The 23,267-nt window shown below is 47.7% G+C and overlaps 2 protein-coding genes across 3 annotated transcripts; both read left to right on the forward strand.

Moving 5' to 3' along the window:
- The first annotated feature begins 1,832 nt into the window (after window positions 1-1,832).
- On the forward strand, window positions 1,833-11,446 carry adamts5 (ADAM metallopeptidase with thrombospondin type 1 motif, 5 (aggrecanase-2)). The gene is made up of 8 exons (XM_086128300.1): window positions 1,833-3,114; window positions 7,087-7,219; window positions 7,448-7,615; window positions 7,899-8,182; window positions 8,277-8,460; window positions 8,542-8,717; window positions 8,809-8,984; window positions 9,375-11,446. Exons 1-8 carry the CDS (start codon window positions 2,014-2,016, stop codon window positions 10,054-10,056), a joined length of 2,904 nt encoding a protein of 967 aa, XP_085984426.1. The 5' UTR covers window positions 1,833-2,013; the 3' UTR covers window positions 10,057-11,446.
- A 4,772-nt stretch (window positions 11,447-16,218) lies between these two features.
- adamts1 (ADAM metallopeptidase with thrombospondin type 1 motif, 1) lies at window positions 16,219-22,273 on the forward strand. 2 transcript variants are annotated; one of them, XM_086128312.1, is made up of 8 exons: window positions 16,219-17,172; window positions 18,098-18,438; window positions 18,531-18,663; window positions 18,754-19,211; window positions 19,292-19,478; window positions 19,621-19,799; window positions 20,684-20,859; window positions 21,215-22,273. In XM_086128312.1, exons 1-8 carry the CDS (start codon window positions 16,542-16,544, stop codon window positions 21,951-21,953), a joined length of 2,844 nt encoding a protein of 947 aa, XP_085984438.1. In that variant the 5' UTR covers window positions 16,219-16,541; the 3' UTR covers window positions 21,954-22,273. The 2 variants fall into 2 exon arrangements, with proteins under 2 accessions (XP_085984438.1, XP_085984446.1); XM_086128320.1 differs by having other exon boundaries at window positions 16,219-17,163.
- Window positions 22,274-23,267: the final 994 nt, after the last annotated feature.

A 23,267-nucleotide genomic window follows, 5' to 3' on the forward strand; every position in this document is an offset into this window, starting at 1 on the left:
ACACAGAGGTAAGGTCATACAGGCACTGGAAGTCGTGATGCTCCCGACTGAAGCCTCATTCTGCATGTTGCAGGCCTCCATTGGTGACTCAGCAAATGAGCAGCAGCGCAGCTCTTTTCAACTCAACTCAACTGTATTTATAGAGCACTTTCAAACAGCCATCGCTGCATACAAAGTGCTTTTTCAAGTTTTCAAGGAGACATTTAATGGGAAATTGACTTTTTAAATTGTATAAAAATAATTGGGCCATAAGAGCAGCTGCTGTGTGCAATTTGAGCATGTCACACACGTGTTAAGACCCCTGGAAAATGCTTCAAATTGTCCCCCCCCCCCCTCCCAAAAAGCAGGGGGCAATTGCTTTGTGTGTCCTTTAAAGTGATTAAGAAAGTCCACACTCAAGCTCCTAATTTGTAAGTGGGGGACTTAATCTCCAGTGAGGCATGTACAGCTAATGCTCTGTGACCACACAGCGCGTCTCACATCATCCCAACTGGCACCACGTCACCAGTTTTCCTAATTCAGAGCATTTCCAGGCTCCGTCACACACCTGCACAAGCCACATATAAACCCACACCTGTTTTGTCACGTTTTCGAGTGCAACAGGATGGCTACTATTGAATGCACATTCACAGACTGCCTTCCTCTCGGACATTGGCCTCTGTGCCGTTAACATCTCCCACGGGAACGATAACTTCTTATTCATGGAACAACCATAAATTATCTAACTAGCTTTCTGGTTTCCTGAAATTGGCCACTTAAGTCGCATTGGAACATCTTGAATTATTTAAAAAGTCGAGCTGCGAAGGTTAAAAATAACAGGGACATTTTTATTTAGTTGCGTTAAAACGGCGTCGTGAGATGGCTGTGTAAGTTGAGGGGTTCGTTGTTTTTCAGTGGATGGCTCTTCTTTACGAATGACAGATGGAGAGATGGAATCCTTTAATGCAGTTTATTAAGATAAGATAAGAAAACCTTTATTAGTCTCGCAATGGAGAAATTCCCAATTCACAGCAGCAAAGTTATAAAAGGAAGAAGTAGAACAACAAAACATAGGAGCTGCTGGAAAGGCAGCCACTCTCGCGGCGCCATTTTGAAGTCAAAATAACAAAAATAACACAACACAACACATAGGACACAGACAGTCGTGCAATCTTCACCACTTTTCTGCATACATTTTGTTGTCTGAAGCAGTTCTAGATGAAAGAGGAGAGGATCAAAGTGTCCTTTCACCAGTGGATCAGAGACGTCATGCTGAAGGAGAAAACGAGAAAGAAAAAAACCTCCGAACGGATGAACGAGAGCACAACTCTCGTAAGTAAAATCACTTCCTGCTTTAACAGCCAATCAGAACCTATCAACATAAAAACATGTCTGAGCAATTATTTAAACAACAGAATATAATTTAGGTATGCTTAACATGAAATAATATGATGCTCAAACATAAAATGATCATTAATAATATGACATAAGCTTACAGCTGTTTTGCTGAGCACGATGATGCTGTTACGCCCCAAACCAGATGGTGAAAAACATTCATTCATCAGTTCGTCATTTATCAAGTGTTTGGGTGACACTTGCGCCGCTGGGGACTGAGAGTCCCTGTGAGGGATACTGGAAGCCCGAGACGTCGGTCCTCCGGTCGGAGCATTGTTCGGACTCCTCTCCACTCTCTCTCCTCTCAGCACTTGAGTGATTTGAGGAAGAGAGCTCGAGCGAAAGGGGGTGGGGGTGGAGGAGTGGTGATTGAGCGCAAAGGGGGCAGGACTTTTCAGCCGTGTCCTATTAAGAGCAAACTTTGTGATGTTGTTCTCCCAAGTTCAGCCCAGCCTGCGCGGAGTTCGTGCTCCGACATTCCCTCTCCATCCCTGCTCCTATCACCGCTTGTGTTGACGCCGTTTTACAGGACATGGGCAGGATGGGCGTTTTGGACCAGCAAATAAGTTGCCTCCTCAGCTTGTCCGCGGAACGTTCCTAAGTCGGACAAGGTCGATGCCGCACTGTGTGGAATGAACAATGGTGAGGCTCCTTGGCGCTGCGGCCGACGGCCTGCTTTGGTTCCGTCTGCTGTTGCTGGGCGTGCTGTTGGAGTTGGAACCCGGTGCCGGGGTCTCCGTTTTCCAAGGTTTCTATCTCCCACCTGCGAACGACTCGCTGCTCACACCGGCCAGGAGGACAGATGGGGTCGTGCGAACTGTTGACCGGATCTATAACGGAGGGGGGAAGGCGGGTTATCTGATCTACCTGGACGGGAGTCGCTTTCAACTGGACATGGAGCGCGATGAGTCGGCGCTGTCGCATCACTTGAGCCCCCGGTATGTCCTCGCTATGATGGGAGGCAGCGCGGAGTCTTTGCAGCGGGACTGCGTCTACCGCGGAACTGTCAACACCAACCCCGAGTCCCTGGCCGTCTTCAACCTCTGCGGCGGAGGTCTGGAAGGCTTCTTCGCCATGCACGGCGTGCGCTACGCCGTCACGCCGATCGTCCGGGCCAAGGGACGCGAGCACGACGCGCGCGCTCTGCAGGACAAGGACGCGGAACACGCCCTCCACGTGTTCACGCGCGAGAGCTTCACGTTTGAAGCCGCGCGCGACGCCCGAGAGAGCTGCGGGACGCGCGACGGGCGCCGAGGACGCAGGGACGCGGCGGGGAAAAGGCGGCTCAAAAGTCGCGACGGGAGGACCAGGCCGGCCAGAGAGAGGCTCTCTGTGGATGATCTGGGCGCGCACAGGCGAGGATGGTTGAGCCGGCTTGTTCGACTTGCGGCTGCCGACAGCTTCATGCGGCGCAGGAGGTCGGTCTCCCGCGCCAGACACGTGGAGCTGCTTCTGGTGGCGGATGAAACCATGACGAAGAAGTACGGCAAGGACTTAAACCACTATCTCCTCACGCTGGCCTCCATCGCCTCCAAGCTGTACGGGCACGCCAGCATTGAAAACCCCATCCGGCTGTCCGTGGTGAAAGTCACCACGGTCACCGACAAAGACAAAGGGCTGGACGTGTCCAAGAACGCGGCGGCAACTCTCAAGAGCTTCTGCAAGTGGCAGAACCAGCAAAACCCGCTCGACGACGACCACCAACACCACCACGACGCCGCCATCCTCTTCACTAGGCAGGTAAACAAACTTCCTTCGCTTGGCATCGCGTCTCGCGGCGCCGGGCCGCTTGTCCTCCAGCCCGCGCGGCAGCTTAGCGCCCAGGTGCGATGCCAAGGCAACGGAGTGACGCCATCCCATGGCTTGTTTTGATTTCGATGGCAGGCAGCTGCTTCTGCTTCCCCGCCGCGTGACACGTTGCGCATTTGCACAAACATGAAAGTTGCTGACGCGTCCCCTTCGTTTCCTTGTGACTCGATGCGTAAGGGACACACATGGAGACCAAAGCTAGTGATCGCGTTGACGATGAGCTGTCATATTAGTTGACCCTTTGAGTCCCAGTCTGGAGAACCTGCTTCCAACGTGCCCCGTCACCCCTTCCAGTCTTCCTCTGTGTGGTGAATTTTGTGTGCTTTACGTTGCTCAGCATCTGTGCACCAGCCATAAAACTGTATTTCCTGCGTGCGGTGTTTTTCTGGGCAGACTCCTCTGTCTCTAGCCTACCCTCCCAGTCCCCTGACACCATTCAAGCCTCGGGGACTGAGACCAGAGGCATTTGCACGCAGGCTTTGCAGACAAAAAAAATTCCCAGGAATTTTAAAATTAGCTGCAGGGTGCCAGAAACCTCCCTAAACAATCCACAGAGACTTAATGAGGCAGTCTCCCCAGCCTTGTATAATCTTCTCATCACTCCAGTTTGCACATTTTTCCCGGTTACTTTTACAGCATCTGTCAGCTGAGGCTGTCAGAAAAACAAACACAGACTGTGTGGAGACCGCGCTAATTTACCCCTTTCTTTCACGCAACGTCTCCCACACAGCCACACCTTCCTGCTCTTGAAGTAAGCATCCAGAGTGGGACTTTGGATTTGTAACGGGTGCGTGTGTTGGGTTGGTGCCGTCATTAATTGGCAAGGGTGTCGAAAGTCGGTTTTGATAAAGAGTCCGAGTGCCTGCGTGCCAACCGCCGACAAGCGGTGTTGACGCTCCGCCTGCTTGGGCAAGCCCGCGTAGGTGTTTGTAGGCGGGGGCCCTTTGCCACAGAAAAAGAGATGAAGCGATGCCTTCAAGGCATCAGAACACACCACGGCCCTAAAAGTCCTGCTGCCATTGCGCTATTATCCATGAAAAAAAACGAGCAACATTGGTCTGATTTTTGTCCCTCCAGCGCATGTCTGGATGTCAAGTTTCAACACCTGTAAATTTCTATGGAACCTTTTCAGTTTCTTCACAGCTGAATCCCAAGAAGCAGGTGAACCCCCTAGATGTCCTGGAACGCAGAACACTGTTGTGATCAAATGCATGTCTTTCGCCGCCGCAATTTTGGGCCATGCCCTTCAAAAGTCCCCAAAAAGCATTCACCAATTTACTTGAACTTTGACCTTTGACCTGTTTACCTCAAAAAGCCCATCCTGATGAATTCTCGTCTGTCGTCTGAGCACTAAAATTGTCGTCACTTTAGCCTGTCAATCAACATGATGGGCAGACCTGCACATCTCGACGCTGCAGGAAAGTCATGAGTCAAACGGGAATGCACAAGCACAAGGTTACTGTTTCCCTTGAAAGAGCACTGCCAGGAAATAACTGCATTTGGCTCAGGTGTCTTGTGGCCAGCTGCATTGTGGGTGAAAAAAGAAATCAAATAATTTCAGCATGTGAGAGAGGACATTTGAACCATTTCTCAATAGTCTCCCTGCGGCCGTTTCATTTTTCCTGTAGATTTTGGCTGGGGTGTCGTCTACTGTTTCAAACGAGTTAAAAAAAAAAAAAAAATAGCGAGTAAAACAGAGGCCTACATGTGAAAGAATACAATCAATACATTTTAAATGATGAATGTTGGGTTCATTGAGCAGACTAAATTGCGCATAGGTGTGTCCACATGGGCCCTGCAAATGGCCGCTGACCAGTTCTTACCCCAGCGCATCCCCCAAAGTCAGTTGAAATCGGCTCCAGCTCGCCCACCACTCTAATGAAAATGAAAACTGAAGAATGTGGACAGAGATGAACGTCGCTCCTGTTTTCTTTCACATATCGCTCCGATATTTGGATGGACGTTGCCTGCGTGTGCTTGCAATCATCCCGAGACGGGTCAGAGTCCGGTCACTTGTGAGATGTTATCTCAAGAGTCACGAACAGACCCCAAAAAATCGGGACGTCTTTGGGATCAACTGTGACATGGCAGTAAAAGCCAAAAGGCCGTGCGATATTATGGGATGCCCCGGGTGCATACCGATCCCTAAATGTACAAAGTCTGACCCTGCCTTGCACGCCTGCTGGCTTTAGCCACATAGTTATGTCATTTAACCTTTTACATGGAATTTGCACGTGCGGCGGTGACTCCTCCCTTTCCTGTGCACTTGACAAACCCGCAACCCACCACGTCCGTGAGTTTTTGTCTCCATCACAGTGTACATTTCCCAGCTCTTGCCGCCGTCGCAGACGGCCCCTCTATTTGTTTTAGCTGTTCTTGATATTTCACACGTTATACTTCGTCTGGCATCTGTTGACGACCTGCAGACAGCGCCTGGAGCCCGAAGCCTCGAGCCTGGCCGGCGGGCACACCGCATGGACCTCGCCCTCAGCTCACCGTGATGCATCAGTGAATTTTAGCTACGCTTCTTTCCAAAGTTCGTCGAGCCGCGCAGTTTGACTTGCGCTCAAAGCGTTTCGGTGCATCCTTTATATGGAGTTAGTCGATAGCCTTCGCTGAGGAGGTTTTCTCCTTTTGTTTGTTCGCCAAGAAAAACAACTTCTCTCCTCCAACGTCCACTCCCCTTGAAGGAAGTGCAGCACGTATATTGTTGCGCGCAGCCAAATGGTTAAAGTTCAACTTTGGCGGTGGTCTCCACTCGATGGAGTCATGACATCAGTAGCTTACTCAGACTTTTAACATGTGCGTCTGGTTGGCTGTTTGTTTAACTCAAATCTCAGTCCGGCTCTCACGCGTCGGCACACGACCCGCCCGACTTTCTCATCCAGCCTGCCACCTGCTCCCCTGTTATTTCTGCCAATCCCTCCGTAACTCTATGCCGCTATCCACCCACCAACCCGGTACCTCTCTTTCATTTCCGGCATCTCCCCAACCCCATTCCTTGGTCAACTTCCTTTCATTTGTTTCTCTTTGATGACCATTTTGCTTTTCTCCCTTGTCTATTTCCAAAGGGAAAACATTCTTGGGAGTAAAAACAAGCCACGTTTCTATTTTTCTTGTTTTGATCCACACTTGGTTCTGAAAACACAAGCTTTCACCCCGTGGTCTTGGATGGCTTCGGTGAGGAAACAAATGGAAAAGTAATGGGGTGAAGGAGTGTCAGAAACTTTCTCTACTCTCCCACCGTTAGATTCAAAACAAGCACTGTGCTTGGCTGCACATAATGAGAGGAGAGGGCACTCGGTGGCCAGAGTTTCCCTTCATTGGCCATGTGTGTGTCCAGCAGGTACTTGTCAAACACGGTTTCCATTTTGCTGGATTGCACATGTTCATTTCCTGTAAGCACATGTACTGTATTTGTTTGCATGAACAGAAGTCATGTACATCTGTGTGTGTGTGTGTGCGCGCCGTGGTCCCACCCAGTCAGTCAAGTGTGAGTTCATAACACAAGGCAGTTTGTTCCCAACTGGTCCACCCGGAACGGGTAAACACCCTCCCCGTAGAGCCTCCGTGCTGCTACCCAGCAGGCCTGTCAGCACCACTTAACACAATGGTTCATCTTCACGGGACACACCTGTTTTTTATCCCCCCCCCCCCACACACACACACACTTTTTGAGCTCATGCAAGGATGTCTGCTTCCATTCAAGTGTGCACACATACCATTTCCTCTCTGACATGATGGGGCGGGGTTAGCCGTCAGTACACCGATCGATCCTCTGCATGGGCGTGTGAGAATCGATGTCACACTGTGGGACTGGCAAAGGACGGCTGAAGAAACCAACATTGAAGGGCCACTCAAGGCCCTGGGCTGCTTAAAATTCTTTGTGTACCATCTTCGCAGGACCTCTGCGGCCATCACTCCTGTGACACCCTGGGAATGGCAGACGTCGGCACTATCTGCTCTCCAGAGAGAAGCTGCGCCGTCATTGAGGATGACGGGCTTCACGCCGCGTTCACAGTGGCGCATGAGATCGGTAAGCATGGCTACAGTTGTTAAGACACGAACAGAGATGCAGACAAGCTTGGGCTTGCTCATCTGTCAGCAGCTCTGCGGCTGTTGAATGAAAATCACCTGAGTATCACCCGAGGGCTCGTTGCCTTTTCTTTTCTCATTCTTGCCGCGTGTGCAAACCTGTGGCATAATTTCTTGCTTCCGTCGAGCGTGAACAACATTTCCATTCCTTTCCCCGCTTCCGCCTCAGGCCATTTGCTGGGTTTGTCCCACGACGACTCCAAATTCTGCGAGGAGCGTTTTGGCGTGAACAGCGACAAGAGGCTCATGTCCTCCATCCTCACCTCCATTGATGCGTCCAAACCTTGGAGCCGCTGTACCTCGGCCACCGTCACGGACTTCTTTGACGATGGCAATGGTGAGGATGTTCAAGAATCTTCTCGGGTGAACAGAAGCACACATCTGGAGTTATTTTGAAAGTGAAAACTCCCGGGAACCTATAAGATATGTCTGGACTTTCCGCAACTTCCATCCATGTCGGTATCTCTCACTGAGCAAGGAATGTGTAATAGCTCAGCCAAAGATCATATAACCTATTTCAGCGTGGCTATAATGTACAGCGGGAAGACACAGACAAGGCAGAAAAGCAAAGTAACGCTCCGCCGGCATCATCTTATGCTTGACGTTCCGCCTTGTTGCAGCCGAGTGCCTTCTTGACTCGCCGCGTCAGCCCCTGCTGGGTCCCGAAGAGCTCCCGGGGCAGAGCTACGACGCCGTGCGCCAGTGCCGCCTGGCTTTTGGACCAGAATACACCGTGTGTCCCGGTATGGACGTGTGCTCTCGGCTGTGGTGTGCGGTCATTCGCCAGGGACAGATGGTGTGTCTGACCAAGAAGTTGCCGGCCGTGGAGGGAACACCCTGCGGGAAGGGACGCATCTGCTTGCAGGGCAAGTGTGTGGACAAAACGCGCAAGAGGCATTACTCGGTAGGGAGTGACTGCGCTTGAAAGTTTCTGCCATGCGAGGGAAGCGGAGAATGCTTGATAAGACCGAGCCTTTCCTCTCTCCTCTGTGCCCCAGTCGTCCAACCATGGCAGCTGGAGCTCTTGGGGCTCTTGGGGCTCATGTACCAGAACGTGTGGCGGCGGAGTGCAATTTGCCCAGCGGCTGTGCAACAACCCTCCACCGCGCAACAACGGGCGTTACTGCACCGGGAAGAGAGCCATCTACCGGTCGTGCAATGTCACACCATGCCCACCATCGAGTGAGTGCAGCATTCGGTATTTGGATAGGAGTTAACCACGCGAGCAGACCTAACGTTTCTTTTTATGCTGTCGTCCTCTAGATAAGAGTTTTCGGCAGGAGCAATGTGAGGTGCGCAACGGCCCGCAAACAGATCCCAAAGGGGTGAAAACCTTTGTTGAGTGGGTGCCCAAATATGCTGGAGTTCTCCCGAAAGATGTGTGTAAACTCACCTGCAGGGCGAAAGGAACCGGTTACTACGTGGTGTTCTCGCACAGGGTGAGCTTTCGGCCAAAGGAAAATGGTGCTGGGGGATATTAGTCAAACAAAACATTTTTAGGGAGGTGTTAAGGAAACTCTCCGTTTTCAGGTGATAGACGGGACCGAATGCCGTCCTTACAGCAGCTCGGTGTGTGTGAAGGGGAAGTGCGTGCGAACGGGCTGCGATGGCATCATAGGCTCCAAACTTCAATTTGACAAATGTGGCGTGTGTGGCGGCGACAGCACGGGATGCATCCGGGTTGTGGGCAACTTCACCAAGAAAAGGTAAGAGCACAGAAAATTCCGGACCCGCGGCAAAAAAAACATTGAGTTTGGCATACGCACTTGCAGTTGGTGCATCGCAATTGAGCAGACAAATGCGGACCGTAATGTGGCATGAAAGTTAGAAAGAACAAAAAGCGGAAGAAACCCAATGGGAGGCCATGCTTTCAAAGTCACCCATCCTCCGCCACTTTTAACACAGGTTGTGCTTGGATTTCATGTCGATTTTGTACAGTTACTTGAGATGACCAACGCGAGCCCATCAAGTTTTCTTTGCCGACTTCCGTACGCCTGCCTGTTGTGTGCTTATATCACCACCGAGACTTTCGTCTGCATAGTCATATCCGTTTGCCGCCGAGCTCACCCAATGTCCACTTTCACCCTGACAAACAGTAAGGGCTACACCGATGTGGTGAAGATCCCCGCAGGCTCCACCCACATCAAGGTCCGTCAGCACAAGCCAAAAGACCAGACCCGCTACACCGCCTACCTCGCCCTCCGGAAACCCAGTGGGCATTACCTCCTCAATGGCAAGTTTATGATCTCCACCTCCGAGACGATCGTTCCGCTCAACGGCTCTGTGCTCAACTACAGCGGCTGGAGTCAAAGGGATGAATGGCTCCACAGCATGGGCCCCGGGGCCCTTCAAGAAGCCTTGGTCGTCCAGATCCTAGCGACAGATGCTAAAAAGCCCCTGGACGTTCGTTACAGCTTCTTCATGCCGCGCCGAACAACTCCGCAGCAGCCGCCAGCGCTGCTTGTCCCGAGCTTGAATTTGGCCCACGTACGGGGCACGACAACCGACGCAACGAGAACCACCCGCAGTAGCGCCACGACATCTTCCCCCAACCCCACTATCCTGGTTCCTACGGCAACGGCAGCTTCCTTTCTGTCCACACCGCCGACTGGACCCCAATGGGTGACAGGAGTTTGGATGAGCTGCTCCAGGACTTGTGACACTGGTTGGCAGAGCAGGACTGTTCAGTGTAAGGACCAGGGTGGGAAACTGTCCAAGGGATGTTTGCTGGATTCTCGTCCCTCTGCTTTTAAACACTGTCTTGTGAGAAAATGTTAAAATGGTAGCGGGGAGGGGAACAAGACTTTGGAGGACAACGTAAAGTGGATCAAGAAAAGTAGCAAGCGCTGCGTGTTGGAATCATGGACCGATGATTTGAAGACATAATCTACAACCTTAATCAGGGCTGTGAATGTTGGAGCAAGTCTCACAGAGACTCTGCTTGAAGAATGTCTCAGAATCACAGTTGCGGAGCACAAGTTAAGTGTGGACCCTTTTTGTGTGTGTGTTGGTGACTCAACTTTGTTTCAGCATCCAAATGTATTTTGTCCGATGTTGTGTCTTTGTCGATGTGTGTGGATGTGTGTATGTTTGCGCATGTGCGTTCAAGTGCTATATCCTCCCAAGTAAGGGAGACGCACGTCATTCGCCCTGCGGCTTTACTTTAACGCTTTGACCATCCAGTTGAGCCGACGTTGACCAACAATGGACGGGGAAACCCAGACATCCGGTGTTTATATGTGGTGCTTTACACTCTGTCCATCCTGCACAATCATACGACAAAAAGCCGGGGAATCAGCTATACTGTGGTCGAGACTTGCTCAGGTTCTCGAAGTTCCTTCGCTCTGCAATAGCTCAGGAAGAATCTTCTTCCTTACGACACGAGTGTTGACGTCCGAGGGGGTTAAAGTAACAACTGGCAGATTGACATTCTTGGAGGTGAAACGCACATTGCTTATTTTGCTTCATTTTTGAAGTGTGCGCAAAAATGCAAACAAAGACAATACACTGGGAAATTTCCATTGGTGTGCACTGCCTTTTAGCGGGGCGTACACATACCGGTAACGGGAGCAAATATTTTCCGCCACTTCTAATCAAAGTCAGCGAAAGCCCAGTTTTCGGATCTCACTGAGAGATTATCCTGACCAGCGGAGAAATGGTTGTGCGTGCGCTGTGCTGTGTCGATGATCTCAAGTACGATGCATATGAGAATGGAAGACACGCCATGATATCTTTCCGCATCCTGTGGCGTCGCTCATATTTTTAAAAAATGGTCAGGATGTTTATAATCAGTATGCGTGTACCCCCGCTTCACCCATTGCGACTCATCAACTCAATGTAAACCTTCTTGAACGGCGGATGATCTCTACGTACGTGTTGGTATTCCAAGCAATTTGCAGAGCCGTGTGCAACATCGCGTCACCTCATTGCAACACACGCCTTCTTCCTTTGAGGAAAGCCCTCTCGCTGAACAGCAAAAAAACAGCACTGAGCTTGTAATTTATTCTTTGTACATCTGCTATGTGTGAATAACGAAGCAACGAAATGAGGTTTATTTATTGTAGTAATTTTGTACCAGATTACTATTTAACTTTAGGACTATGCAGAATTCTCAGTGTAAGGATATAGTGTTTTTTTCTTGTCGTGGGATGTACATAAAATATCTATATTTAAACATCTTGCGTCTTCTTGTGTTTGTGGGTGTGGGTGCGGGTATGTTTTTAATATGTATTAACCAATACAAACACTTGACAAAGTAAGACAAAATCCACTCGGTTTACTCTGTGAATGGGAAGCCAAAATATATTTGGTTGCGACAGTTCCCATGTGGTGAAAGTCCAATTATGTCCGACATGTATGTGGATTCGAGAGGTAAATGTTAGAGATGAATGTGCATGCACACAAACTACAATGTTTATTTGTCATTTTGTTATTGTTCTCTCCGTTGTACCTCACCTTGTTTGAGTTTAAAAGTAATGAACAGCAGCTACCTGCCAGCACAGTGGTCCATGAACACATCTGCAGTCGAGAGTTCCAGAGTTCGGATCTCGGCTGTGGCTTCCCCAATCGGCATGTGGATGTGCTCTTCTGAACTCAGACTTCCTCCTGCATTCCAAAACATGCATGTTAGGTTCAAATAAGACGAAATTGTCCACGGGTGTGAATGTGAGTTTGAATACTTGTGTGACCTGCTGGCGACCAGTCCAGGATGTGCCCAAACCTCTTGCCTAAGAGTCAGCGGGGACAGGCTCCAACTCACTCATGACCATAACATAGGACAAGTGCTATAGAACACGGATGGATGACAGTTGTTATCCATGTCCTGAAAATTGTTAATTTACTTCGAATAATTGATCATCGTTCATCTATCTATGCCAGCTGCATGTACTGACAGGCAAAACAATGACATGCTCTTCCACAAGATGGCAGAAGGTACAATGAATATGTTAATGTGCCTTTTGCCCTCCATACAACACAACAGTCTTGTCTAAAGTGCACGGGAGCAAAACTTTGGTAGATGTTCAAGTCATCTTGTAGAACAGGGGTGTCAAACTCGTTTTGGGCCACTTTGTAGTTACGGCTTCGCTCAGTGACATTGTAACGAAATGAATGTTTTCTCGTCTCATATTATTATGGATTACTGGTTTTGAAATCAGAAGTCACGGATAATAGTTTGTTCAATAATTGTTCAAGTTACTGCAAAAAGGGTGATTAAAAAAAAAACAAGTGAAATCTCAACATTACTTATTACAGGTGATGATTTGAAATGTTAGTTTTAGCAAGAATCGTGGAAGCTGGCGTGATTCGCTTTTGTGGGCCACATAAAATGATGTGGCGGGCCGGATCTGGCCCCCGGACCTTGAGTTTGACACCTGTGTCGTAGAATATTACTGAAAGTAAACTCTTAAAGTATCTAGCGTTTGCAATACTTGAGTATCGTCAATCGTCAAACGTCATTTGATTATATTCAATGTATTGGATTTTTTTAAGTCGGTGATAAGAACTTTGATCATGTTTAATTGTATTTCATTTACTTTACTGGCATAGAGTAGTAACATATCTGTGAGTTTGCTCATGAGCAAAGTTAGCAAATGGAGCAACAGAGAGAGAGAGAGAGAGAGACACTAGCAGTGCACACATACTGTATGAAAGTGCCTTTTTGGAAAACCAAACCTCCTAACCTTTACACCACATTTCCTTAACCTTGGTTGAAAATGTCATCGGGTGGAGGAGAGATGAACAGCTGCCTCCTTTCAAACACAGGAAAAGACAGCACTGTTTAAATTTAATTCGAATCCACTTTTCCTAACCCACATGACAGCGGGCAGCTGACCCAAGGCTCCAACGTGAAACCGCTATTTTCCAAAGATGGACTACACAAAGCGTTTCTTGGATCCATGCGTGCCTGTCATATTGTGCTCAGTCAGGTTGTCACCGACATGGAGAATCACTTAAGCGGCCGAACGTGTCACAGGAGTGGGCTTTGTGGTTTTGGGGTGCAGAAAAAAGTGGACAACATCAAGTGCAACAATCAGGGAGGCAAAGTACATGTACGATAATGTCAGCTTGAGTAGATTGCACGCTTCTAGCTAACAATAGTTATCCCTACCACAACACAAACCCACAACAGAAGCCAATAATATTGAAGTATTTATATAGCCTAGTGGGTTGCTGAAAACTTGTGTATTCCACTCAACTACTCTTTGCTAGCTTTAAAATAGGAATATGTAATGCATAGAATACATAGCTTCAACTAATGTGCAGTTTCACTCACTGCATGGTGAGGCTTTAAAATATGCATTGACTAAATGTGTTTCTGCGTGCGTGCACGCATGTGCAACTATTCAACTAGCCCTGCCCCCCATGTGAAATTGGTCTGGAACTGTCCTTGACTTTAACCGTTTCAGGGACAGCGGTTACTACAGTGGACAGGGATAATTTTGAGTGTTCCATTAACCTGCCATGCATGTTTTTAAAATTTGGGAGGAAGCCGGAGTACTTGGAGAAAACCTGCAGAGGCATGAGGAGAAGATGCAAACTCCACACAGGAAGGCCGGAGGCTGGAATCGAACCCTGCACACCTGCATTGTGAGGTGGACGTGCTAACCAGTCAACCACCCTTATTAATTCCATTACTATGCCAATGTAAATATGTTCTATCACATCAATGTAATTTTTAATGTAGGTGAAGTAATCGCTTATGATAATATATAATACATAAGAGGGCGTGCCTCCCCTGCAGGAGGCCGCCTTCATCTTTAAATGATCAGCGAGCAAAGCATTGTTACTCGACCTGCTGCCATCTTTTGCTACAGACACCTGAAGTAGACAAACTTAGCACACGTAAGTTCCTCAACAGCTGGCATTGCTGTGTAGAGTTCGCATGTTCTGCCTATGTGGGTTTTCTCCAGGTACTCCGGTTTCTTTCCACATTCCAAAGTCATGCATGGTCGGTTAATCGAACACTAAATTGTTCCTGGTTGCGATTGTGAGTGTGAATGGTTGTTTGTCTGTGTCTGCCCTGTCATTGGCTGGCAACCCGTTCAGGGTGTACCGTCTTCGTCCCCGAAGACAGCTTGGATCGGCTTCAGCATGCCCGCGACCCTCGTGACGATAAATGGCTCAGATAGTGGATGGATGGATGGACACATTTTAAGCCACCAAAATAATGCCTTTGTGTCCAGTAGCCCCATTTGTGAGTAAATGGAGACAAAACCATCAATATTTAAGTATGAGTAGTTTTTCTGACAATTTGGTTTGGTCGTGTGCCGCTACATTATATATGTGCCTTGGCTCAATAATGGAATGAATCATGGTTCCGGTCCTTATGTGTGGAGTTTGCATGTTCTCCCTGTGCTTACGTGGGGTTTCTCCAATGAGTCGTCTTTCCTTCCACAGTCCAAAAACATACGTTAACTTATTGATGACACTACATTTACCATAGGTCACATTGAGTGTGAAAATTTGTGTTCTGTGATTGCCTGTGGACCATTCCTTAGTGCACCCAGTCTCTCATCCTAAATTTGCTGGGGGAGGCTGCAGCTCACCTATCACACGAATGAGGACAAACGGTGAAGAAAATGGAAGGATGCATCATGGCAATTCTCTCTCTCTCTGATGCCACTTGACTGACGCAAGAGCAGTAATTTTTTTTCTCGATCCTCCACTGTAATACAACACCGCCATCTTTGAAACTAAACTGGGAATTGCTGGAAACAACGTTTGTGCATTCTTTAGGTCGTTGCTGACATCTAGTGGATATATGTTGCATTGCAGTCCCTTTTTTTCTATGTTGTTGTTGTTAAGGTGGAAGATTTAAAGGGAATTTGATTCAGCGTTTCAAATGTAGTTTTACAAAAGCTGTGCTACGATGACTATCAAGAAGCGAATATAGTGAGAATAAGTGGTACCGAAAATGGATGGATGGACTATGTACCACTGCTATTCGTTCGATTATTCATTATCATCAGAACAATCTTTATTGACCAAGTATGTCCAACCCAGAAGGAATTTGTTTCCGGTAGTCTGGGAAACACTTGTATCGCAATAACCAGCAACTACGATAAACAAAGACATGACACATGAGTATCGAAAGACTTTTTTAAAGCATTTCTATGACCCAAGCGATTTAATGTTGTTCTTGTTTTTATAAAGACGGGGTAGTTGTTTCTAACAGTTTACATGCATTTCTTATTTGAAGCTAATAAAGTGGAAGTGAGATTTTCTTCAGAATGGTGTGGCACTTATTTAAGTAAAACCCCAGGCTACTTTATTCACGGGCTGTGCAGAGGAGACCAAGTACCGGCGGGAGGGGGAAGAGATCCGCGGACGGGGGCTGAATATGTACGTGGTCCAATGCAGGAGCTGCTTCAGCTGAATTAGCGTTCCACCTTAAGACCTCAGCGGCCCCTCTCTGCTCCCTCTCTCCGAGAAGTTTGCGTTCGGTCGCCGGCTGGCTGTGGCTCAACACAGTCGACTTGGCTCGGAGAAGCCGAGCACGCCACTCGGCGCCCTGCCGAGTGCGACGCGATTTCCAATTCTTGACCTGGTGATCCTTTCTGTTCCCGAGCACACTGCAGCGTACAATGATTATGAACGCACCTCGTAAATGCTACTTTAAAAAAAGTCTCAAATACTGGGGATTTATGGGGCGCAGTCCACACAAGGGAAATAAACAGTGTGTTTATATTTAGGATCAAAACAAACGTCATTCCGGTACTCCACGGGGGAAATGGTCCTCTGTCCTAAACTCCGGTTGTTGTTGTTGTTGTTTTTGAACGATGATTATTATGACAACCTGAAACGTTTTGATTGCGCACAGGACTTGGCCCCTCTCAGATCAAAGGGTCCACAAAAGGGGGTGGGGACACCCGGCCGGGGCGTATTTAAAGTCGGACAATTCTGACTGCCAGTCAAAAAGCAGCGATCCATCTGGGGGTCAGCACAACGAAAGAGCAACGCTGCACCTTCAAGACAAAACCAGACGCTGACATCTCAGTTTTGGAAGAGCAGGGAGTGCGAAAGACCCTTTGGATTTACTACTGAGATCCAGCCTTTTCATTGACTCGGCTAGGCTTTTTGTCAGTGTGACTGTTCACTTCAAATAGTATTTGCACTGGATTTGGGCTCTTTTTAGACTCGTGTGCGCAGTGTGGAAAGTGCTTTGTGGAAGTTGTATGTTTTAAGTTAGTAGGACTTTACTTACGTCACCGCATCAACGTTTCCATCGTTTCCATCTGCTTGTTGGATTGCAGTTCTCCGTGATGTGGCTTATCTGTGTTTCTATTGGTTTCATGGCTGGTCTGTGCGCCGGCGCGACGCAAAGCGCTTGGGAAGAGAGTACCGTGGTGCCTGTCAGGCTCGACCCAACGGTCCGACCGGCGAGTGACAGCCAACCGGATCGAACCCTCTCCCCTGAAGAAAGGCAGAAAGTGTCGGAGATGAGGGTGTACAGGCTGGACGTGTTCGGTAAAGAGATGATCTTGCAGTTGGAGCCGGATCAGACATTTTTGTCCCCGGGGTTCGTCCTCCACATTGTGGCCACTCCCGAATCCGAACCGAGCCGGGAACCCAAGGGCGCAGATGAGTCCGATTGTTTCTTTTCGGGCACGGTGAACGGAGAAGAGCAATCTGCCGCTGCGCTAAACCTGTGCCAGGGACTGAGTGGTGGATTTTACTTTCACGGCCAAGAGTATTTCATCAAACCGCTCAACTCAAGTGACTTCCCCGGTCAAGAGGAAAAGGAGGAGGAGGTCCACCTCATCCGCCGGAGGACTCGGCCAGAGACCGGTGAGGGCAGCGCCAAGTGTGGGGTCAATGAGGACGAAGAGAGGGTGCCAACAAATCTGGAGAAGAAGCCTGAACTCGAAGCCGCCGCTAAATCAGGTCAGACAGGTACGGTTTTACAGTACACCCACATCATATACAGTATATATGTGTGTGTGTGTGTGTGTGTGTGTATACACTGTGTGTATGTGTATATATATATATATGTATATATATATATATACACTGTATATATATAATTCATTCTAAAACGAAATACTTTGTGTGTGGAATGGCAGTTGTATGCAAAAACCCAAACAGTCACATTGTATACTATGTCCAATACCGTAAATTTCCGCGCGCATGTGTGAGTCTATGTGTGTGTGTGTGTGTGTGCGCGCGCGCAGATTTTATTGCCGACGCAGCAACAATTTGACAGCGCCGTCCACCCCGTGCCAACAGGGGCGGAGTATGGATAGGAGTGGGTGGCACAGGCTTTACACCCCTGAGGGGAAATAGGGAGGGAGGAGGGGGAGTCAGGGGTTTAAGCAAGCCACTTGCAGCCCGGCAGTGCTGAAACGTGCTAACTCGCCTCCTGGTACAGAAATGTGTCCCCCTATAAAGGATTTCCCCTCTACAAACTATGGCAGAATTTTCCAGCAGAAAAGGTCATTTTTAGAACAAAGAAGTGGGAGGAGGCGCAATGATGCTGAGTCATGGCGTCCTGCCTCCATCACACACGCAGCGTTCTTTGGAACTCAATATCCATTCAGCCATCTGCTTTTATCAGCAACTTTAAATTTTGTTGATGTGAACGTGTGTGTTTTGGAATGTGAGAGGAAGTTGGAGTACTGTACCTGGAGAAACCCCACACAAGCATATGTTTTCATATTCTTCAACTTTTTTCTGTCCCTGCTCATTTTCACACTTGGACACTGTTTTAGCTGGTCAGAAAAAGTGTAATGACGAATAACTTTTTGAAAAATGGCAGGAGTAACACATTGAGAGATGAGTTGTAATACATTTTCTCAAACCCCCCACCCCATCCCCTCAGCCCACCACAGGACCAGGCGCTTTGTTTCCACTCCTCGCTACCTGGAGATAATGCTCGTGGCTGACCAGTCCATGGCTGAATTCCACGGTGCTGGGCTCAAGGCTTACCTCCTCACCATCATGGCCGTGGCATCCCGCCTGTACCGCCACCCTAGCATCCACAACTCAATCACCTTGGCTGTGGTCAAGCTGCTGGTGGTCTACGAGGAAGAGAGAGGCCCTCAAGTGTCATCGAATGCTGCCATGACCCTCCGCAACTTCTGCCAGTGGCAGCGCCAGCACAACCCCCCCAGTGACCGCCACCCTGAGCACTATGACACAGCCATGCTCTTCACCAGGACGGTAAGTTGGCGGGAGAAGAGAAGAATTGTGAGCGATAAAGATGAGGAAAAGGACTACAGAGCATGTTTGACCTCCTTCATCTGCTCCTTTAGGACCTGTGTGGTGCCTATTCGTGTGACACTCTCGGAATGGCTGATGTTGGGACAGTGTGTGACCCAGACAGAAGCTGCTCAATCATCGAAGATGACGGACTGCAAGCTGCATTCACCGTGGCACATGAACTCGGTGAGTAAGCAAAAAAGTGGCATGTCCTGATGTGTGATAATGATGCTTTGCGTGCACTGCTAAGTGTCGTTTTGTTGTCCTGTCCTGCAGGCCATGTCTTCAACATGCCTCATGATGATGCCCAGCTGTGCTCTGGGGTGAATGGCCCCCACTGGGGCTCCCACATGATGGCCTCTACCTTGTCCAATCTTGACCAGCAGCAGCCATGGTCACCCTGTTCCGCCCTCATGGTCACCACTTTTCTCGACAATGGCTACGGTCAGTGTCTGCTTGATAAGCCGGTCAAGCCTCAACCGCTCCCCCAGCCCCTCCCCGGGACAGTCTACGATGCGGACCATCAGTGTCGGCTGACTTTCGGTGATGACTCCCAACACTGCCCTGACCTGAGCACCACATGTGCTGCTCTGTGGTGCACCGTTACAACATCCAATGGTTTGCTGGTGTGCCAGACCAAGAACTCCCCATGGGCTGATGGAACCCCCTGTGGGCACGACAGCTACTGCTTGGCCGGGCACTGTCTCACAAGGAGCCAAGCTTCCAAACACCAGGTAGGAACTTTACTCCATATTTTAGTATCATGCCTCGGCTTTGACTCAGACTGTAACCTATGCTTGTGTAACATTTGCAGACTCCTGTCAATGGTGGCTGGGGAGTGTGGGGTCCCTGGGGTGACTGCTCTCGGACATGCGGGGGAGGGGTGCAGTATTCCTTCCGTTCATGTGATAACCCTTTGCCAAAGAACGGAGGAAAGTACTGTGAGGGCAAGAGAGTCCAGTACCGCTCCTGCAACATAGAGGCCTGCCCCGAGGCCAATGGTAAGTCAGCATTGACATCACAGAGAAATACTCACCTAAGTGGGATGTATGAAAAACTTGCACGCTTTGATTGATCCGTCAACATTTGCGGAGAGAAAAAAGGAAACAAATCTGACCACCGAAACGTCTCATTGCTCTTTAGGCTTGTCATTTCGGGAGGAACAGTGTCTGGCTCACAATGACATGTCAGCCCAAGTGTCTCTTGGATCCGGGGAGGGTGTTGAGTGGGTGCCCAAATATGCCGGCGTTTCACCCAAAGACCGGTGCAAGCTTGTGTGCAGAGCCAAGGGAACAGGATACTTCTTTGTTCTCAAATCTAAGGTAAGGATTTTTGAAAATATGTTACATTACGTTTCGATTGTCTTGACAACTCTTGGTCACCCTTATGCCGACATGCAAGCCAAATGATCTGGTTTTGTCTTCCAGCACCTTGAATTATAACTTTTTTTTTTTAAGGTTGTTTTCAAACATGCATAAAAATAATACTACAGTACAATACAATAGCTTGTCAAAAGAAATCTGTGAAATGATAAAAGAAAGAAAGAAAAACATAAAATAAATTACGTTACTTGATCCAATATTCCAATTTATAATTCACTTTGTGTCAAAATACCACATTTAACCACAAATATGTAGTTATCTATAATACTGTATTCATTGTCAACGTGTCATTGACCTATCAATATTATACTGTAGTCATTTTACTCAACAATACACTTGCAACCCTCATTTTCTAAGAACAGTGGACTAGCAATTCCCAATATTACAAAACCATATCTTGCCTCAACCATCAAAGTAATAGTAATATGTACGGTCAGTCATTCTGCAGCTAATTCCAACGCCTGTGTTTAACCGCACCCCAATACCTTTCCAAAATATGTTTTAAAAAGTAATTTTACAACTTTTGAACTCGTCGGTCATAGTTGAAGTTCAAAAGTTAATCTATTCTATATTTACACACCACAGATGTAAACACAAAAACATTTCATAGTTATTCTTCACTAGTTTGTTTTTAAATGTTCTTTCAATTACTGCTTTGTTCTTTCGTGTGTGTGTGTGTGTGCTTTGACAATGGGAAAATGCTCTGAAGAGTTTGCAGCAAATACAGTAAAGGCTTTCAATAAAAATACTTCATCCTGTTTTGAAGTACAGTAACTCATTCAAAGCAGGATTTTCATTCCAGTCTGTTCTTGTGTTGCCCCCAGGTGGTGGATGGAACACCCTGCAGCCCCGATTCCACCTCAGTTTGTGTTCAAGGCCAGTGTGTCAAGGCTGGATGTGATCGTGTTATTGGCTCCAACCAGCGTTACGATAAATGTGGTGTGTGTGGAGGGGATGGCTCCACCTGCAAGAAAGTGTCAGGCTCACTGGAGCGTGCCAGGTAATATGCAGGGCATTCTTTTGTTCTGCACATCAAGAAAGACAGACATTTATTTACGGCAAGGCCAAATCAGATTTCAAATGTTGGTTGGATTGTCTTGTTATGGCGTTTGGATTTGCTTTATTATGAAAACTGTCCATAGTTGTGAATGGTTGTTTTTCTCCATGCTCCTTGTGATTGACTCGCAGTCCATCGTACATACCACCACTCACCCAAAGTCAGCGGTAATAGACTCCTGTTACCCACGACCCCGCTAAGGACTAGCACTCTAAAAACGGATGAATAAATAAGCTGCGCTTGCAAAACATTCGAGTCATGGCCTGGCTAAACTAACCAATTGCTGTCTTTGTTCCAGGCCTGGGTACCAAGATGTGGTGACAATCCCAGCTGGTGCCACCCATCTTGATGTCAAACAGCGTGCGCCTGGCAATGGTCGTCATGACAACAGTTACTTGGCAGTGCGTCGACAGGACGGTACCTACCTGTTGAATGGCGATTATAAGCTCATGACCATAGAGTCGGACATTACTGTGCGAGGGGCACTGCTGCGATACAGCGGTTCTTCTGCCAGTCTTGAGCGGCTCCGCAGCTTTTCCCCCCTCCCCGAGGCTCTCACTATTCAGGTACTGTCTGTGGGGGAAGCCCCAAGGCCCAGAGTGAAGTACAGCTACTTTGCTCCCAGACCCAACACTGCTGCTTCTACCAACATCAGCGGAGGTCGTCGGCATTCGATCAACGCCATCCGAGAGTTGGGTGTTGCTGAGTGGGTTCTGATGGAGTGGGGTCCCTGCTCCCAGACCTGCGGAGGTGGTATGCAACAGAGAGAGGTCGTGTGTCTGGATCCCCAAGGCCGTCCATCCAAGGAGTGCCCAGAGGAGCTGCGACCTTTGGCATCACGATCATGTGCCTCTCAGCCTTGCCCCTCCTGGCTTCTTGGAGAATGGTCCGTATGCTCAAAGACCTGCGGCAGAGGTTTCCGAAAACGCCAGCTTCGCTGCATTGGCTATGATGGCCACACACTGAGCCACGACAGCTGTGACTTCAAAGACCGACCGCGACCCCTGCTGGAGCTGTGCTATCAAGGTGCCTGCTAAGGACTGTTTTGACAATCTGACCTCTTTTTTTCTTTTTTCTTTTTTTTTTTAAACCAGTTCATGAATTCCCCATGACTGCATCTATATTTTCCACACCTACACACATTGCCGGAAAGCACATTGACAGTGTCACACACCTGGAGCAACAAAGTCTGCCACCTGTTTTTGGAGTGCAGCAGTGTCACGTCATGACACAAGTGGACGTTCATGAATTTGAGCATGCTGTTTACAATTCCAATGGTATGCTTGTTTGTGAGAGTATGTAAAGGTTTGAGGCATATATTTTGTTTGTCCAAGCTGGGCTGGACAGTTTATTAGTAGTGGAGATCGTTTATATATATATATATATATATATATATATATATATATATATATATATATATATATATATATATATATATATATATATATATATACATATTTCATATTCTACTTAGTCATCCCATCAGGTATGGAAATTGAGTTTTATTCTGAACTATTAGTTAACACTTATTTATCACAAACCTGTAGCACTTCACTTTTGTTTTTTCCAGCGGCACATTGTTACACTCATTTTCTCTCTCTATGAATGCCTCGTATTTTGTCATTTAGCCATATCTCGAAAACCAAAGAACATGTGTGTGCGTGAAAGTGTGTTAAAGTGTGTGTGTGTGTGTGTGTGTGTTGGGTTACATGGGTATATGTGTGTGGAGACTTAACGAGGGACTTGTCTCCTGCTACTACTTCATAAGTAAGTCTCTCTTGCCTTCTGCGAAGGCATCTGTTTGTGCAGTTTTTCCTCTTTTGTACAAATTATCCAAACATATTTATTTTTGTACAGCCTGTTAAATATAATCATGTGGCAATTTTAATATTATTTTTATTTGCTATTGAGATCACAGAAGGAAGTATAGAATATAAAGAGTATTTATGCAATGTTTTATATACTGTATGTATATATATATATTTGGTTCTTGGTTCATGAATAAAATATTGACTCTGGAAAAGTTTGTCCTTTGAAAGTTATGTTACATATCCAACATTTGACACACTCCTGCAATCACACACGTTTCACATTCCTAGTGGCAACAGAAAAATAAAGCTGTCACCCAGAAGCTGAATAACAATGCACATAGACGTATCCCCTTTTTCTCATTTTGAGTCTGACAAAGAAAAACACAGATTTGCCACTCAGGGAGAGACCTACATTTTACCTGCTTGTTTTTTAATGCCTCAGCATCATTACTGCTTGAAAGAAACATCCGGAAGGCATTTCGGATCATTGCTGCAACATGTGGGTCGTAGAGTTGAATGACTGTATTCACCCACGTATAC

This window comes from Hippocampus guttulatus, chromosome 1 (genome assembly GCF_054856545.1).
Source record: "Hippocampus guttulatus isolate MCC_2025c chromosome 1, RoL_Hgut_1.0, whole genome shotgun sequence".
Lineage (NCBI taxonomy): Eukaryota > Metazoa > Chordata > Actinopteri > Syngnathiformes > Syngnathidae > Hippocampus > Hippocampus guttulatus.